We start from the raw sequence: 18,485 nt of genomic DNA, 5'->3' as shown, positions 1-18,485 counted from the left end.
AATGTAATATGATAATTTTATATAAATTTTTATTTATATTTGTGAAGGAACCGAAGCTAACGTTTTTTTGTTTTCTGGATGGAGTACACTTCACTGCTATCTATTACTGAGCTTATGACAGTCGGGTCTAAGTAACTGGAACGAACCTGGATTTTTATCCGACCAAGGACAGTCAACTCGTCACCATTCCTCGAAATTACAACAACAGCAACTGAGCTCGTTCTCAAAGCAGTCGAGTTTACATAAATGGTTTGAAATAATTTGATTGGTGTTGCTGTTCTTATGAGTGACTTAAGCTATTCTCGTAGAAACTATAAAACGGAAGGTTAGGGAAAGGTCCGCTTCGAATTTGTTGGCCTACAGAGAAGAGATCTTAGACGAGTACGTTTAAATTTTGTGGTCGGAGTCAGAAAATTGTATTCCTTTACAGCATACAAAGTGCCATTGTGCGATGGTTACACCAGTTAAAGGCCGCTGTTTGTTGAGGTCAGGAAGTTAAATGCTTATTTTTCAGTAAATATTTTCAGCTTATATAACAAAACTGATCTTGGCGCAGATCTGAAAATGGTCCTTTCTCCAGAACTACTACCTCTTTCTTTTCACCTATTGCCAAGTCGAAAATTGATTTTTATTTACGAATTAAAAGTAAATTTGTTGAACAATTAATAAAAGTTTTCAAACCTAACCTACTATTTTCAGGGTTTGTTCATCTAAGTCGCAGATAAATTAACAATATTGCTAACAAGAGAAGCAATCCACAATGGTTTTATACAATAAATAATCATTTATTTTAAACTAAGCAAATTTATGAAATTAAAACATCTTTTATTAACTTCATAATTACTTCAGCAATAAGTCAATTAAGTGACGAAAAGTGTAAGTACAAAATTTAAGTATGAAAACTAAGTGTGTATATATATTTCGTGCAGATATTTTGTCGATTAAAAAAGTTTTCCATACAACAACTTGATTTATATCGGTCAAATTGTAAGGCAGAGGATATAGTGGATCGAATTTGTTTGGAGATTATAGCGCTGCCTTCAAAAATAAAATGTGCCAAATTTCGTAAAGACAATATGTCAAATAAACAAGTTTTCCTTACATCGACTTGATTTCGACCGATTAGTTTTTATGGCAGCTATACGCTACAGTAGGCTGATATCGACGGTTCCGAAATGAGCAGCTTCTTGGAAAAAGAACGTGTGCAAAATTTCAGATCGATATCTCAAAAATTGAGTGACTAGTATGTACAGACAGACAAACACGCGGACATGGCTAAATCAACTCAACTCACCGAAGTTTCCTTCTGGGTGTTACAAACTTCGTGGCAAACTTAATATATCTCTTCAGGCTATAAAAAATAATTTCATGAATATATATTTACATGTACACACATGAAAAAGTAAAACACTTATCTTTATCTTTGAAAAAAATTTGAATATAAAGTATATTTATAATTATTTTTGCAAAAGTCAGATATGTTAAAATGAAAAATATATGAATATATATGTATAAATAAAATGATAGTAGAGCAAATCACAAAAACATTTTATAGAACATAATAATTGGTAAATTAAAATAATATACATATTATTTAAAATCAGTAACATAAATTTTTTACTTAAAAGTTATAAAATGTTTGTTGGTACGAAAACAGTTCACAGTTCACAGTTCAACAGAACAAGACAGTTCAATTTTACTTAAAAAGATATAAGGCTTCCTTATATGCGTATATATGTATGTGTTGAAGAAGCACAGCACACACTATACTCAAGTAGGATTCAAATAGCTGCATTTTAACGTGTGTTATTGATGTGTGGCTTGTGTATGTAACTCTTGCAAATAGCGCTCCTGCTCTGCACGACGATTCTTTTCCAAGATTAAAGCACGTCTGATAAACCGAAAAACAACAGAAAATTAAAAACTCGAAACGATAAACATTTATGACAAAAATAAATAAGGTATACCAACATACGCTACATAACAGTATTTCCCACTTACCTATACCGTTCGTAAAAGCCAACAATTGTGCCGAGCTCTTGCTTAAACAAGCGTACCAACATGCCATCGAAGCACTCAAGATCTTGCAAACTGAACATGTTGAATTGCAGCATATGATCTTTCGATGAATCAGCATTTGAGTATACCACCAACCATTTGGGTATCTCTTCTAACAAATACGGATTGGCCGGCACTAGCGCATTATGTGTGTGTACTGGCGGTGTATAAGGAACTGGCATTTCGGGGCATATGGCCTTCGGTGGTTCGGCAGATGTAGTATATACATAATATGAGGTAAGGCAGGGATGCTGTCTTTGGCATTGCCCTGTATATTGGTTTTCATAGTAGGTACCGTGAATTTTCGAAACAACACGTCGCCATCCTACCGGGAGACCTTCCCTCTCTAGTGGATGTGACCAATGTGTTGTATGTGTGTGATGGTCTATATAATACTTGCGTCCATGAAGAGTATATTGCATTGCCCAGCCGGGTGGAAGTGGTAGCTCTTCTTCTATGGATTGCTGTGATGGCACCTTTTGTAAAACATTTGTTGTACTGTTTGTTTTGCCGACCGATTGTGAGTGTAGCTGCCTTGACGGTGCATGGTACAAAGATTGAACAGACGTTGCAGCTGCTGTACCACCAGTCAAATCGTATGATGAATGTAAGTTATTGTTGGAAACGGCCAGAGTTGTATTACTATAAATGGGTGACTCAGAGCGTACTTCTGCAGTTGATTGATCAGATCGACTATCGAAATTATTCATTGATGTATGATTGTTGTTGACCACACTTCCCGAAGTATTCGAAGAAACTCGAAAGGGGTTTTCATAGATGGGATAGGAGTCAGAGCCGGCTAAATAACTGGCATTGGTTGGATAATGTTGTGGTGGAGTTGGCGTAGCCCCACGTGGTATCTGAAGTACATTGTTGTAGGAATCCATACCTTCAGCTATTGATGTGGCATTAGTATCACTGTTTGTAAAGCCACGGATACGTCCATCATAAGAGTTACTATGTTTTTGATTCGCAGAATGCCTTCTATGAAATTGTTCGTACGCTGCATTGTTTGGCTGCAACAACGGTGATGATTGCTGACGTCGCATTCGATCAATTTGCTCAATGTTTACATAGTTGCTGGTGCTGTTACTAGCATTGCTGCTGTTACCGCTATGACCATGCCCGTTGCTGGCCACATCCAAATTATTACTTGAATAAAAATGTGGATGTTGGTTTGTTGAAGACATGGAATTGGTAGGCGCATAAAAACCGGTCACACCGTAACGTTGTTGATGTGCCTGCGACACTGAACGCATTGTTGTTGTTGTCGTTGGAGGCAATTGAGATTGCGCCCGTCTGGCATGATAATAATCAGGCTGCGAATTCAATTGTGAGTCGTTGCCGCAGGAGTAAGTATTGCGACTAGAATTACCAGAACTTCGTCCGGTAAATTCGCAACTGGGCGAAGTGCTGGCACAACGCTGCAGTGATTTCTTATTATGCTTGGCACGTTGCTCATCAAACGACCAGACATTTATCACTGGTATTTCAGGAGGTGTTTCCTTTTTCACATACTTACCAACCACACCTTCCTTATGAGCGGTAGCCTTTTCTTTACTGCGGCGCGACAACATGGTCGGTTTACGATTGCACAGCAAAATTAGGTAGTTCATTCAATCTCTACAACGCCTCTCATAAAAAGCTACCAAAAATCGAAGTATCCATATTAAAATGAAAATTTCTTTTGTTGCCATGCAAAAGCAAAGATTTTAGTTGCGGTAGCAATTTGTTATTCTGCGTTAATTTCCATGCGCTCTTTTTAATTATTATGAATGTTGAAGTTAATTTTTACTTCTTATCTTACTCACTAATAACACAGCAAATAAATAAAGAACTTATGAAGACGTGAAGAAATAAACAACCGGAACAAATTTACAAGTACAAAATGTCAAATTGGATTGTGTAGTGATGTGCAAATATGCATTAGATAGTAGAGCCACTTTTCTTATCGATTATTTATGATTAATATTGATTATAAATTCAAAAACAAACAAATTATATATATAAAAAGTGCTTGACTTGTAACATTTACTTTTTAAATATATTCATTTTGAGATTGTCAGTTCATCATCATTGTTATTTTTCGATAGTAGAATATCGATTAATTATATATAAACACATCTTTGACTTACTGCCTGACATTTAAGAATGGGGAGAGTTGCCATGACATAATATTGGAAATTCTTATAATAAAACATTTGTTTCGTGTGAAAATTTTAAATAAATATACATTGTAAGCATTTCAGGCATTTCAGTATTTAAAATAATTGTTCAAAAGAGTTTAAATAAATTTTCCCTTTGTTTTCAATTTAATCATAAACTCTTTAGTAGAAAATAAGAAATATCTTAGTACTTCAATTAGTTTACTTATTATTCAGACCCAATTGTTAAATAATATTTTTCAGAAAAACCTAATAACTGATACCTTTTTCACTCCCCATTTTCGTTGTGTTGATAATGCATTAAGAAGATAATTGAATCAACATTCGAAAACAATTTCCTTTTTTTTTTGTAATCCGGAAAATCTTAATTAAAAATAGTTTTTATATATTTTACACCGAATACTGATTTATATAAAAATTTAATCCAAATACAGGAGAATAAAACGAATAAAAAGAAGTTAATACCAAAAGCTAGATTAAAAATTAATTATTAATTTCATAATATTTTTTATTATTTTATCAATATTTCATTTTAACCTCTCAAATCGTCTTTTTTAACTTCAAAGAAAGCTATTTGTGAGTTAATTTTTTTTATTCTACGTTGTTTATTTTGTTTTTGTTTAAATTGTCACGGACTATTAATATTTGAAAAAAAAACTTTTTTAGAAAAAAAAAATTTTTTTAGAAAATGTTTTTTTTATAAAATAAACAACATAATAATAATACTCAGATCGTGATCGTCTGAAGCTTATAATTAGAAGTTAATAAAGATTTTTTTTTAAATTTACATCTAATTTTTTTTGCGTTTGTAGTAAAGTAGTTTAGTCTGCCGTTTTATTAAAAAAAAAAACGTTAAAAAAGTTTGACTGTGACATCGGTGTATGTTGTTACAACGGTGTATGTATAACATCGAAGTTACATATATAATTGTTTGTTTTACCGTTTTTTGTTTACAATCCAATTCAGCTTGTTTCAAAATGTAATAACATGAGCCTAGCACAACTTCACTCAAAATCATCGATGTGCCTGTAATTATTTTGTTTATATGAATTAATTAGTTAGTAAAGTTTTTGCTCATAAATTATTACAGAATTAACGACTAAGCATAAGAGAGTTATTATAATTTGGCTGATGCGAAAGATGAGCATTTTGTTCAAGCGCTGATCATTCAACACGAGTTGGACCAGTTTTAGTAAAGGTTGAGATGATCATGAATGCAAATAACCATTAGGTGCTTAATATACGAATTGTTATAGACTGTTTAGTTTTTAAACGGGCGCGAGCATCGGCAGTCACTAACTCGAGAAGCTTATACTATATAATTCTAGTCATCAATTACAATAATTAATATATATGCACTGGAAATGTGCTAAATTGTCTTGAAGAGTGCAAAAATAAAAAATAAATAAAGAAATTTAAAGATTACAGAAATTAAATATTAAATTTGTACAAAAGTTGCAAAGTGCACTCGCTATAAAGTGAAATGTCACAACAAAATGGCATTTCCGCCGATGACGCAGCGGAAGCGGAGACGGAGCCAAAAGGAATGGTGGTTTATTTAAAAAAATTATGGGCATATCGCCAATATTTGGTGATCGAACCATTTTTCTTTTTTTACCTGATGGCTAGTGTTTTTAATGCAGTCGCAATGCAAAATTTTCCGCTCGACAAGGTAACACTGCCTGAGAGTGAACCCTTTCAATTTGGATTTCGCTTAAAACTGAAGTTGTTTCGATTTTTTAGGCGTGTCGCGTTAATTTGGGTTATAATAAAATTATCTGCGACACCACTTTGGACAAATCGGAACTGGGCATAGAATGTGACGACTTCAATTTCGAGAATACAACGCTCGGCGCAGTGGCAGCAGATGCTGCGCTCTCTATTAGTTCGACGGGCTTCAACTACACCGTGTGCAAAGCTGAAGTCGAGGCGCAAAAATTAGCTGCCGATGTATCGGGGAAACGGGCACCCATTGGTGTGTATGTTTATTATAGCATTTGATCCTTTGTGGGCCCATAGTAAAATTTTGTGAATTCACATGACATCCGCTGTTTGCATTAACGCTTCATTTGCTTTTTTAATTGACTATTTATTTGGGTATGTACCAAAGAATTTAATATTTGGAACCTGTTTAGGGTATTTGCATTTCGTGTTTAACAAATAATGAAAGTCTGATAAATTTGTGTTTAAATTTTAGAAAATATAAATACCAATCCACTAATTGCTGGAATTACCAGTTCCTTTCGCAATCAAGCTACAGAATCTCTATGCAAATATGTGTGTGGCGAAACAAGAAAACAAAACAAAAAAGTAAAACAATCTTCACAATAATAGCTCCAAGACATAATTAAATTTTACTTGTTTTTGCATAAGATTTTTTTTTGAAATAACTAACATATTATTATTTTTCAGTTTGTTTTTCTTTAATGATGCTTAGTGGTACTTGTAAATCCCAAATATATATAGTAATTTTGCGCCGTTTATGTTAATTGTTAATGTCTGATAAACTAAAAAAAAATCCACTTAAAGAATCTCCATTAGAGGCTTCGATTGTTTATTGGAATGTGATTTTTCGTTTGTTTTGATTTGGTAATTTGCCTTTTTCACGCACGCAAATAGTTGCCAATTCATCTCCAGAACTTCAGTGATTTTTGAATTATAGTTCAAAACTGGTTCCGTAGGCATCTACCTCCCGTCCAGTTTGATTTTCAAACAAGTTGTTTTCATTAAAATTTTTTAGTGTTTATATAAACGGATTAATCAGCATTCGTACTGGTTGATGTTTTTTATAGCATTTGTGTGCTTGTGTATAAATCTTCGTAGGCAATCATATTCGATGTGAGATAATGTCAATTAGTGAAACGTTGAATGAATTTTTCCTACTTGAAGATGATCGCAAAATAGCTTTATTACAACATTCTCTTGTTTAATTGATTTAGAGGTGCTATTAAATAGCCACTTTCAATGAAATGGATTTATTAGTGATGGATTAGAACATTTTTTATTTTCGCTGTAAGCGCTGGTGTGTATACCGTTATAAAAAGCATATAAATAGATAAAGCATGGATTTTGAAAATAATTTTTTAATTTTAATTATTTCAAGGAAACTATTTTATAATAAAAAACAAATTTTCTAAAAGTATTTTAAACATTTATATTCAATTGCATGCAAAGGAGATATATTTCAATTAATTGTCAATTCAGTTTATGACACGGAAAAATTGATTTGCGGAACTCTTTACAGACAAAATTTTTAATTGTGACGAGTTCTCATACATTTTCAGAGATTAATTACATACATACATAAGTACATATTCAAATGCAAACGTTTACTCATCACGAAGCTTAATTTCTCTATGAAGGTTAATATGTATGTATGTATGTATTAAACAATTGAATTAACTGTTATATGCAAATTTTTGTTTTATCAATATTTAGTTTATTTTTACTTCAAAATATTTTGAAAATTTGTAAGCTTAAGAAAATATAAATAAATAAAATCTAATAATATTATTTTAAAAACAAAAACTATATAAATAAAAAAAATATATTAATAAAATTGAATAACAATACTTTTCTCAATTAGAACAAGCAAAAAAACAAAATTCTGCGGCACCAAGGCAATACCCTTCGCAATAAAACCTTTATCTTGATTTCGATAGAGCACCTATGGTATTTGCTATAGTAGTACGATCTGAACAAAATGTTTGGAGATTATAATGTTGCCATAAACAATAATAAGTGCCAAATTACGTGAAGATATATTATCAAATAAAAAAACTTTCCATACAAGGACTTGATTTTGATCGATCAGTTTGTATGACAGATATATCCAGTAGTGATACGATATTGGCGGTTTCGACAAATAAGCAGTTTCTTGAACGTGTACAAAATTTTAGAACGATTACTCAAAAACTAAGAGACTAGTTCGCGTATATGTATACAAATAGACAGACAGGCGAACATGGCTAAATCGGCTCAACCCGTTACACTGTTTCGTCTATAATCAAAAATAGTTTAAAAAAAATTAGATTAAAATTAAATAAACTAAAAGTTCGATGATAATTATAATTTGTAGGTTATGTCACACTGATATGATGGAATGGTATAGGCTATTAAAATAACTAATGATTTTCAAAAACTTTCAGTGCCAAAGGTTTTGAAAGAACTTAAAGAATTATTTCTTTGACTATAAGTAATGTATTGTATTTATTATTATTGACAGCTGCTATCTTTCCTTTGATTGTGCTACTTTTTGCTGGCGGCTGGTCTGATCGTTATAATAAACGCAAGCCATGCATGATTATGCCCATTGTCGGCGAGCTACTTTCCTTCACATGTAAGCATATTTTATTTAAAAAAAAAATCTAGCTTCTTAACGAAAAATAATTAACTATAAAATGTAAATTAAAACGAAAATCAGAAGTGATGTCACTAAAATTTAATATAACGTTGTTATGACATGAATTCCCTTAAGGTTTGCTCATTTCGGCAATCTTCTTCGACGCCCTACCAATGGAATTTGGCGCATACTGTGAGGCGATCGTACCGGCATTATTCGGTGGACTCACGTTTTGTTTAATGGCTGTATATAGTTATATAACTATAGCGACACCTGAAAAAGATCGCATATTTAGGTGATTTTTGCAATTTTCAATTATTATTTTGAAATTAATGTTTCTGTCAAATCTCAACAGATTTGGCATCTTTGCGATGTTTGTGACAGCCGTGCCTTTTATTGGCCAACCTATAAGCGGTTTTCTATTTCAGAAACTTGGTTATATATGTAAGTTCTTTTTAATTGTTTTAGAGCACAAATTACTCGCATTATTGCATCGTCTCTTTCAGTTTCCTTTGGAATGGCCGCATCATTTCAAATTATTGCTATACTCTACATAATATTCTTTATAAAAGAGGTACAACCCGCACCAAAAACAGTTGAAAAAGTCATTGAAGACACCCCACCACCTTTGCCGGCACAAGGTCCACCCTCACTACGAGTTGGCGCTGACAATTTGGCTTATCAACACACCGGCAGCGATGAGGTGGATCGCGTCAAGAATGTGAGTTTTGAATTAAATTCACATTTACAGCCGTCGGATAAGTCGGTACAATTGCCGAATGCTGCAGCTGCAACACCCGCTCGACGTTCCTTTCTTCGTGAATTCTTCGATCCGACTTTGGTGATAGATTGCATTAAATTTCCGTTAGTAAAACGTCCCAACCATGGCAGAATGTTATTGATGTTACTTATTACTGCTTACTTTTTGACGTTGGGTCCAGTTTCAGGTGGGTCAAAACATTTAACTTCTAAATGTAAATGTAAATCTATGTAAATAATTTGCAGGCGAAAACGATTATTGGTATCGTTACACACTTATTAAACTCAACTGGAACGGCAATGACTTCAGTTTCTTCTTCACGTTTTCTTCTGCAGCGGCCTTAGTTGGTATTTAGAAAATTTTTTTTAAATTAAAAAATTATGCATACGAGTATATGGTATATATACACATTTGGTTTCAAAATCATTTATACGTTCCAAACTGTTTTTAGTTACGTTCAGACAACTTTTGTACTTTTTTTCTCTCTAACTGATCTTTAGTTTAGACTTCTTCTATTTTAACCAATTTTTATAAATTTTTGTTTTTTCTTTTAGGTACTTTCATTGGCACGGCTATACTTAGTAAATTGTTGAAATTTTCGGACCCTACGATTGGTATGTTATCAGCCGTGGCAATAGTTATTTCACGAATTCTATTTGTAAGTTCATTATTGAAAAATTACTTTTTATTGTAATTATAGCCATTTTAATTTTTGCATCATTTTAGGCTTTTGCCAAGGATACAAAGTCCTTCTATGTGGCTGGTGTTGTTGATATGTTCGTGAGTTTGCGTGTCATTGCCATTAAAACTATCAGCTCCAGCATTGTTGATGGCGAGGAATTAAGTTAGTGTTTATAGGTCATTGTTTGAACGATGTGATTGTATTTTGTCAAAAATTTTCGGTTTTTACAGGTAAAATGTACTCGATATTTGGTATTAGTGAGCCAATTGGGCAGTTCATATTCCCGCCAATTTTTAGTGTCATATATCAAGAAACTGTGGAAAGTTTTCCTGGTGCGATCTTTCTCTTTGGCGAAATATTCTATGTACCCAATGTGCTGGTGTTTATGTGAGTGGTATTTTTTGCATATTCCCTTTCTAAATTGATTTTTGTGTTTTTTGTATTTTTTGTTCTATTTATTTTATATATAATATTATATATTAATTTCAAAAAATGTGTTGTTCTTTTCGCTTGCAGATTGTGTTATATCATTTTACGGCGCAGAAATAAAACTCAGCAGAAGCCAGCGGAAAGTGCTAATGCAAATACTGCCCCCACAACTCCGGATTGTGAAATAACTAGTCTATAATAAATGTTTTTACATAAAATTAGCAAGAGTGCTGACAGGTTGTTCAAGAATTTTTGAAAAATTTCTATTCAAACTAGTGATTGAAAATTTAACTTGAGTTTTATATAGCGAAAATATTTTGCGATGCCTTACCTTTATTTAAAACAAAATAATATTCAATTCTGTTTAACTTTTCACGCTGAAAAGTTTTTTTTCTATTATGGTAAACTTTAGTTTTCTAATTTTACAATGTCTTATTTTATGTCCATCATAAGAGATTTTCCTTGTAAATAAAAGTATACAAATTCTCTAACTTCAAATTGAAATCGATATACAAAATTTTTCGGTTTTACCAAAATATTTTTTCTTAAACCTTCTCTTTGTCCTACACTTAACTTCATATATCCTTCAACTCAATGAATTCTTCACTTAAAGGCCTACTAAAATATCTCCCAGTTTGATTGAAGCAATGATTACCGCAGCGCTGAACAAAAACACATACATAAACAAAATTAAATACTTACGTACACACTTTGATATGCAATTTGTGCACGAGTTGTGTGTTTTAACTCCTTCACATTGGCCCGCAGCTAACACTTGTTGCTTAAGCATAAAATCCATGAAATCCGTAAGTGGTAATTTTAATCAACAAATTCATTCAATTTATTCTTTCGACCATAAACCTGTGCCATTTGCTTCAACACATATGCTCTATTTGCATTTATGTATGTTTGCATGCATGTGTGTGTTCTGCTTCTTTTTGTGTTTGGGTGGGCTTTTCGCGCACTACCCATTTAAATACTACTGTCGGGATAACTGCCTTGGAAAACAATAGCGTAGCTAAAATAATCATTGTTAATCTTTGTTAAAACCAAGGTTGTTATCCATATGTGTTGTTAGTTAATATGTGCGTGAGTGAGTAGCCATATCTTCTTAATCGTTGCGCCGCAAACATCTAGGCCTGGCAGTTGGTATAAAAACGGATACTCCATCAACAGGAAGCCCAGTACAATCAGCGCTTTGCTCCAATCGAGTACAAAGTTTACACAAGCAAACGAATCTCTAGTCAAAGTAAGCATAAATTAAACAAATAAATTTATTTTCGATAACTTGTAGTGAATTTTGTTAGAAGGTTTTAAATAAATGTTGTTTAAATCGTACTTTGGTATTTCGACTAAAAATTTACATTAGTGTGAAATTGTATATTGGGAGGCACTGTGCTAGTATTTAAAGCAAAATCTTGTATACAGCCACTGTTGTGATTTGGCATATGTCTGATAGTAGTTCGATAGCTCACACAAAGATGGCGCGCTGTACACTTTGTAATGTTTACAAATTCAACAAGAACTGCAGCAAATATTTGTTTAGAGTCAACTTAATGAAAAAATTCATTATGATTATTTATAAATTGTTTAATAAAAATAAAACGGTGCCTAGACAGGGATTGCATATGTAAATATGTTGCAATATCCTTTTGAAGGATTTAAGAAATCTGGGCGATATATACTTACACTTGTACATATAAATTGTAAATAAGTTAACAAACAGTAAGAACCTTGTTTAAGATATTATATTTCTTACAACAAATGGTTTTTAAAAATAATATACACCTCCTCTAAACATATTTCAATCAAATAAATATTCAAATAACGTACAACAATTGCCTATTTACAGCATAAAAAAGATGTTCAAATTATTCTTCTCCTTGGCTGTCTTCTGCTTATTGGCCACTTGCTTTGGCCAAACGTTTCAATACTCGCACGGCTGGACCAGCGGCAAGCGAGCTATGAACTCCCATCGTGACAATGATATATCCGAAATGCTCCCACAAGATGGCGAACGCAAATTGGAAAGGTGTGTTGAAACCGAAATTATTTTCAATATTCATATTTAATCGCATTACTCTATTTAGGTGTCTTATGCAGTTGCAATATTTATTACACAATCCCCTGTCGATTCGTGCCGGCGTACCGGCCTTGACTCCGGCAAATGGCAATTTATTTGGAAATCATCATCAATCAAATGAATTGTACGAAGAACTGAATGCTGCCGAAGCGAACGATTATGGAAAACATTAAAACGTGATTATGGCCATAAAATATTAATAAAACGAAACAGCTCCACACGAATTTAGTAGTATGTATATTTAGTAGAATATTTGGAACAGCATGCATACACATACATAATAAAATTATTTATTGTATATATATAGCATATATAATTTCGTTAAAATTTTTGATAAACTACAGTTAAAATATTATATGAATTTGCAAGTTTAAAATGTCCTTTGAATGTTCATAACTACACCCATATGTGTAAAAAATTATAATAATAAAAAAAAAATTAAGTAAATCGTGCAAATATAGCGAAAAGCTAAGTTGAAAAACAATATATGTGTTTGATTCTGTCCATGAATGGAGTAAAAAGATTTTTAAGGTCGTGAAAAATATTTTTATTTCGTTTTTTTGATTGCTCTGTATAAGTGTGGGAAAAGAACTTTATGAGCTTCTCAAAAAAGTTATTATTTTGAGCATGTTTTTAAACCGCACTATTCGTCTTTTGTTCCCAAACGTCTAAAGCTGATGACAGAAAGAGAAGTAGTGGTCGTCGCGTGTTTCGAACCAATACAGCCATAAAAAGTACTCGCAAACGCATTCGCAGAAATCTTCTAAGAAAAAAAAAATTTATGTCAACGAAAATGCAGCACTCACGACCAAAAGCACCCAACAGTGGCTTAAAAGCAATATGAAACAGATTTATATCCATTTTACTACCGTCTGTGGTGTTATGGATCAATGGTCGAATCGTTTGAGGGCTTGTGTGAAAGCATTGACAAAATGACCATTTCGAATAACATTTTGTACATCGGGAATTTTTATAACGGCCTGAGCTTATAACAGAACTTAGGGCAGTACTAAATAGACTTGCTATATACTTGTATAACTTTATATGTATATGTGTATATTCTTAGACTACTACTTAAAATATCTGCCAAATTATTTCCGATGAGAGAGATTTTATTATTCGATCTGCTAATAAGGCAAGTCTTCTTATTACATTTTTCTGTCTTTAAAGTCCCGTTCGCTCCCTTTTTATTGAATAGCCACTTCTCCTCCCAACAGTGTCGTTATGTAAATAGCCAATTGTATAACAAGCAACAGCCCTCATCAAATATTTATAAACACCAACTTTGGTTACATCAAAAAATTATCAGGGGTGTATTTGGTGTTCCTCAGTATTTTGTTGTAACAACATAATTTCATAACTCATGCCGTGTGATAAATGCCTTATTTATACGTGTGTAAATACGCGTAAATGTTTATGCGCAGATGGTATACGCATATATTATGCATTTACATTGGAGCCGATCTGATTGTATAAACAAACATTAATTATGATCAAAATTTCTTTTTTCATTTGAAAATAGAAAATATATTTTAATATATTTCATTAAAATTAGACTGCAGAATATTTTGAGTCCTGCGTGTATTCCATATTTCCTCTAAAATTGTTTTTCGAAGGCAAACTTTTGTAACCGCCTTAATGTACATGCTCGTATAATATGAACAATGTGTGCTAAAAGAATTCGTCAAATTTTGTAGGTAGTTTCATCCAAAATTTCCAATATGAAATAAAATATTAATTTTCATACCAAACTAATTAGAAATTTTCCGCAAAATACCGTTATTATAAGTTAGCTTAAAGACTGTAAAAATACCGTAGCTTTGCAGTATTTTCTTAGACACATAGGAATGTTCCTTATCATACCGAATTTCAGAGCCCCACAACTACAAAACAGCCATAAATAAGCAAGGTAAACAAGTCAAAGAAGCTGGAGTCAGTTTTTGAAACAATTCGAAATCGAAAGGGGCACACCTCGTTTGACAGCCTGAAAAAGTCAATTTTTGGAAATTAAAAAAAAAACATACTGCATCGATTATTCTCATGGTACATTTATACATGTTCCATAAATACACAGTGGTATTTAAACAAAATTAAATATTTTTTGAGTTCCACGAGGCCTGCGACGACGCTAAAAAAGATGGATTCCTTCTGCTGCATGGATTCCTTCTTCGGAGATGAAACCTAAAAATAAAAAACCCGCGTTAAACTAGCAGATATTTTCCGTACAGTGATCTACAATCAGAGAAAATTTTGAGAAAAACGCTCTTAAAAATAAACTGCTGCTCCATCAACTTGAAATGAGCGGCTACACTTTAAAGAACTGTAATTCAAAAACTATTTCAGATATCGATTTACAATTTTAGTATGATATTTTTAAAGGTATAACCGATCGAAATATAAAACATCGATTTTTTCAAACTCACACTAGATGTGCCCGTTAAAATAAAAGTAGTATAAATATGTTTGCAAATGTTTTACGGCGGTAAATTGGCTATGCTGTGTGGCTGGTGTATACTGACGGTAATATGGACCATAGGTCTTTAGCTTGCGTGAGTATTTATCAATTATTGTTTAAAAAAAAGTTCTTTATGCGGTATCCATTTATTTAATTAAGATAACAACCTTTAAGGGAGACATCTAGTGCGATAGCCTAAGAAAGGCAGTTTTTGTGAACTAAACTTGTTTTTTTAATTTTAATGGTATATCATATTTTTACATATATAAAGAATACACATATATATGGAATGCGCTAAGTCTGGTCTTCTCCGTGGATGAAACCTAAAAAAATTCTCGACTGGAATATATTATCCGTGCAATGACCTATCGAAAAAGAATCGAAAAAATGGCTAGGTTTTTAAAAAAGACTCGAATTTTACCCAAAATTTTAGTTATTTTTGGCTAGCCAAAATTAAACTTTTGACTTGATCAAAAAACTGGGAGGTCATTGTATGAAGAACTAGGTTTATACAGAATATGATGAAAAATTTGGTAAGCGATCTGGTTATCACTCAAACAATTTTGAAAAATGTAGTTTCGAGAAAAACGCTTTTAAAGATAAGCTGTTGGAACTGATTGAACTGAGCGGCTGCCCTTTAGAAGGCTGTAACTCAAAAACTATTTGAGATATCGATTAAAATTGTAGTATGCGATTTTTAGAGGTATAACTTATCGAAATCGAAATGTATCGAAAATAATGGTATCACGGTTGAAGATATCATTCATCCATCCAGAAAGAAAATCCCAAAAAAATGTAGCTGACATTATATTATATTAAAGAATAAATATTATATACAATATTTTTGTAAGTTTGTAACACCCAGAAGGAAACGAAGGAGACCCTATAAAATATATACATAAATGATCAGCATGATGAGCTGAGCTGATTTAGCCATGTCAAAGAGAGAGTTGTTGCTTAAGGCAAACATGTTTTCTCCAAAGAAGTTGTTCAGTTCAGATCACTATATCATATAGCTGCCATAAAAATTTAACAATCGGAATCAAGTTTTTGTAAGGAACCTTTGTATTTGTGAAGGGTATTATAGCTTCGGTGCAGCCGAAGTTAAAGTTTTTCTTTGGTTTTGCTTAATAATTAAATCACATTTATTTTATATCCAAATAATTATAAAACAATTAAGAGGACAACTTAACATACATTTCATTACACTCATGTATACAAACATACCCAAAAATGTATGAACATTCGGTACAAAAGATTTGCAAACACTTTTCACTGTAAGAACAACAAACAAATCATTCCAACAATCATAAATAAACATCTACTTCCTAGTTACATACACACACACATACATGCATTGCTATTAACACAATAAATGAATACAAAACACAAGTGGCAAATGATTGTACATTTGTAAGCCACTAAAAGAGGGTGGTGCTGGTGTCGCGTCGGCTTTGGCTGCGACTTTGGCTCTGGCTGGTGGCGGCGGCAAGCGAAATATGTTTTCAAATTGAATTTCTACCTAACAAGGTAATTGATCCTCGGGGATTGTTTGTGAGGGCTGAGGCGGGATGATTGTAACAAAGTCCGAATAACTCTGTCATTCGTGTTTAATTTTTCCTTTTTCATTTGCAGCAATCATACCACGAGTGATATATACATACACATAAATTTATATGTGTATTAGAGCTTATACGATGGCTCTTGTTATTGTTGCTGCTCGATGTTGATTGCTGTAGAGGCAGCTTCACGCTACGGCATTGGGCGACGAACGTATGCTTTGGGAATTGGGGAATATGAATTTTTATCTTTTAATCTGGTAAAAGAGCAAAAAGTAAAATTAAGGACATCGGACATATTTCACAATGAATGACTCCAAATGTGTTTATGTGTGTGTGCGTATGTTCACTCATAGCCTGCCACAAAGCTGACTGATGCCGTTTATGGCGACTGACACTACTGGCAGGGTGTTCGTTTGTCCATGCACAAGGAAACAATCGTAAATCGCTATGGGCTTTTCATACGCTTTTGTACGGATGAGGGTGGAAGAGTTGATGTCCGAAGCGTAAATTGCATTAAAATACAATTACAATTGATGCTTCCTTGTCGTTGTCGCTACTGTGTTTCGCACAAATATTAAAACAAATGTATCGACGATTTCCCAGGCAACACTGTTCGATGTAATAGTGCCCTGTAGGCATTTTTTCGCTAATATTTAAACATTTGTATATGAAATATGAAGATTGGGCGAAAATATTTTTTGATAGAATTTTTCGAACATTTCTTGTAAAGTTATATATGAAAACAAGAAAAAAGGTAAACTTCGGTTCACCCATCCCCTGTAATGCCCATCACAAATAAAACACTTTTTCGTACAAGAACTGAATATTGATTTGCTCTTTTGTATGGCAGCTATATGCTTAAGTGGTCCCATATGAAAAATATGTTAATGTTAAATCCACATTATATGCAAATTTTGTGAAGATATCTTGTTAAATAAAAAAAAAATTTATACAAAAACCTGATTTTGATCGGTCAGTTTATGGCAGACATATGCCAATGGGCCGATATCGGCGATTCCAAAAATTTTGCAGCTGCTTGAGGAGTAAGAGACAGTTAAACAATGATCCTTATCTCAAAAACTGAGGGGCTAGTACCCGTATATAAAGACTGACGGACAGTATATGGCTAAATCGATTCGACACGTCGCACTCATCGTTTATAGAGTCTCCGAAATTGCCTTATGGTTGTTACAAACTACGTGACAACCGACCTTGTTCAAGGTATAAAAGAAGGTTAATTTTTTGCATTAACAACGATTTTTTCAAAAATATAAAATTTTAGTATTTTATTAAAGATACATATATTTCTGGGTTTACCCTTGGATTGCAATAGATTGATTCCTTTATTTTAAAAGTAGTTCTTAAAATCTTCTTTTATATATTGTTACTTGTTATTGCTAGCTTTTTCACAAAAAATATTAGACAAAAAATTAATACAATTGAGTTTTCGTCGAAAATTGCCTAATATTGAAGTAAGAATATTGTCCTTGAAGCTTTTGAAAAAGTTTCCTAAGAGTATTTTTATATTGATACAAAAGAGGCTTTCACAAAAGTTAAATATATATATATGTATTTATATATTTTTTGTAAAATTTACTACTTAATGATTCCAACATAAAATAATCGGTATCCATTAATTTCTTTCATTGTTTCAAGTAACGTTTTTTTAGCATTAATTTTCAAGCTTAGCAACATATGTATATATTATATTAAAAAGAATAAGGCGAATTATATTCTTGTCGAATAATATATTAAATAAACGTATTTCAAGTTCAGTGAAAGATAAAAAATTAATCAAATTCTTACAAAAATATAATAGCGGTCAAAGTGGGCTTGAATTTTATGTGAAACAAAAACACCACCAAAACTGCAAAAAAAAAAATTCTCAAGTTGCATATACGTGTATTTTTCCTGCAGGGTTATCAATACCTGTTCTCACATTCAAATTC

At 32.5% G+C, this 18,485-nt stretch overlaps 3 protein-coding genes across 6 annotated transcripts in view; 2 read left to right on the top strand and 1 right to left on the bottom strand.

Annotated features, from left to right (window-relative positions):
* LOC106619470 (solute carrier family 46 member 2) overlaps nucleotides 1–10,872 on the top strand; it is a 50,183-nt gene extending 39,311 nt beyond the window's left edge. The window contains exons 1-11 of one of the 2 annotated variants that reach the window (XM_014237564.3): nucleotides 5,507–5,895; nucleotides 5,967–6,198; nucleotides 8,449–8,562; nucleotides 8,701–8,860; nucleotides 8,921–9,009; nucleotides 9,072–9,512; nucleotides 9,571–9,672; nucleotides 9,880–9,983; nucleotides 10,052–10,169; nucleotides 10,238–10,394; nucleotides 10,524–10,872. In XM_014237564.3, coding sequence (XP_014093039.2) covers nucleotides 5,707–5,895; nucleotides 5,967–6,198; nucleotides 8,449–8,562; nucleotides 8,701–8,860; nucleotides 8,921–9,009; nucleotides 9,072–9,512; nucleotides 9,571–9,672; nucleotides 9,880–9,983; nucleotides 10,052–10,169; nucleotides 10,238–10,394; nucleotides 10,524–10,635 — 1,818 coding nt within the window. In that variant the 5' untranslated portion in view covers nucleotides 5,507–5,706 and the 3' untranslated portion in view covers nucleotides 10,636–10,872. Of the gene's footprint in view, nucleotides 1–5,506; nucleotides 5,896–5,966; nucleotides 6,199–8,448; nucleotides 8,563–8,700; nucleotides 8,861–8,920; nucleotides 9,010–9,071; nucleotides 9,513–9,570; nucleotides 9,673–9,879; nucleotides 9,984–10,051; nucleotides 10,170–10,237; nucleotides 10,395–10,523 lie in introns of those variants that run through there. The other variant, XM_070105925.1, reaches the window with a different exon arrangement.
* sav (scaffold protein salvador) lies at nucleotides 1,486–3,954 on the bottom strand. Its single transcript, XM_014237560.3, has 2 exons — nucleotides 2,002–3,954; nucleotides 1,486–1,891 (listed from the first exon to the last, which is right to left on the bottom strand). Exons 1-2 carry the CDS (start codon nucleotides 3,672–3,674, stop codon nucleotides 1,807–1,809), a joined length of 1,758 nt encoding a protein of 585 aa, XP_014093035.2. The 5' UTR covers nucleotides 3,675–3,954; the 3' UTR covers nucleotides 1,486–1,806.
* Nucleotides 10,873–11,575: 703 nt separating the features above from the next.
* On the top strand, nucleotides 11,576–13,003 carry Crz (Corazonin). 3 transcript variants are annotated; one of them, XM_036361292.2, is made up of 3 exons: nucleotides 11,576–11,685; nucleotides 12,289–12,468; nucleotides 12,527–13,003. In XM_036361292.2, exons 2-3 carry the CDS (start codon nucleotides 12,299–12,301, stop codon nucleotides 12,690–12,692), a joined length of 336 nt encoding a protein of 111 aa, XP_036217185.1. In that variant the 5' UTR covers nucleotides 11,576–11,685; nucleotides 12,289–12,298; the 3' UTR covers nucleotides 12,693–13,003. The 3 variants fall into 3 exon arrangements, with proteins under 3 accessions (XP_036217185.1, XP_014093041.1, XP_036217186.1); XM_014237566.3 differs by lacking the exon at nucleotides 11,576–11,685 and adding an exon at nucleotides 11,951–12,161; XM_036361293.2 differs by lacking the exon at nucleotides 11,576–11,685 and adding an exon at nucleotides 12,125–12,142.
* The last annotated feature ends 5,482 nt before the right edge of the window (nucleotides 13,004–18,485 follow it).

Source organism: Bactrocera oleae, chromosome 2 (genome assembly GCF_042242935.1).
Source record: "Bactrocera oleae isolate idBacOlea1 chromosome 2, idBacOlea1, whole genome shotgun sequence".
NCBI classification, from domain to species: Eukaryota; Metazoa; Arthropoda; class Insecta; order Diptera; family Tephritidae; genus Bactrocera; species Bactrocera oleae.
This window is presented reverse-complemented; position numbering and strand designations above follow the sequence as displayed.

Coding starts and splice junctions, on each gene's coding strand:
- sav (XM_014237560.3), bottom strand. CDS start 3,674: ATGAACTACCTAATTTTGCTGTGCAATCGTAAACCGACCATGTTGTCG. Junction 1,892..2,001: donor GGCTTTTACGAACGGTATAG/GTAAGTGGGAAA, acceptor TCGGTTTATCAG/ACGTGCTTTAATCTTGGAAA.
- Crz (XM_036361292.2), top strand. CDS start 12,299: ATGTTCAAATTATTCTTCTCCTTGGCTGTCTTCTGCTTATTGGCCACT. Junction 12,469..12,526: donor GGCGAACGCAAATTGGAAAG/GTGTGTTGAAAC, acceptor TACTCTATTTAG/GTGTCTTATGCAGTTGCAAT.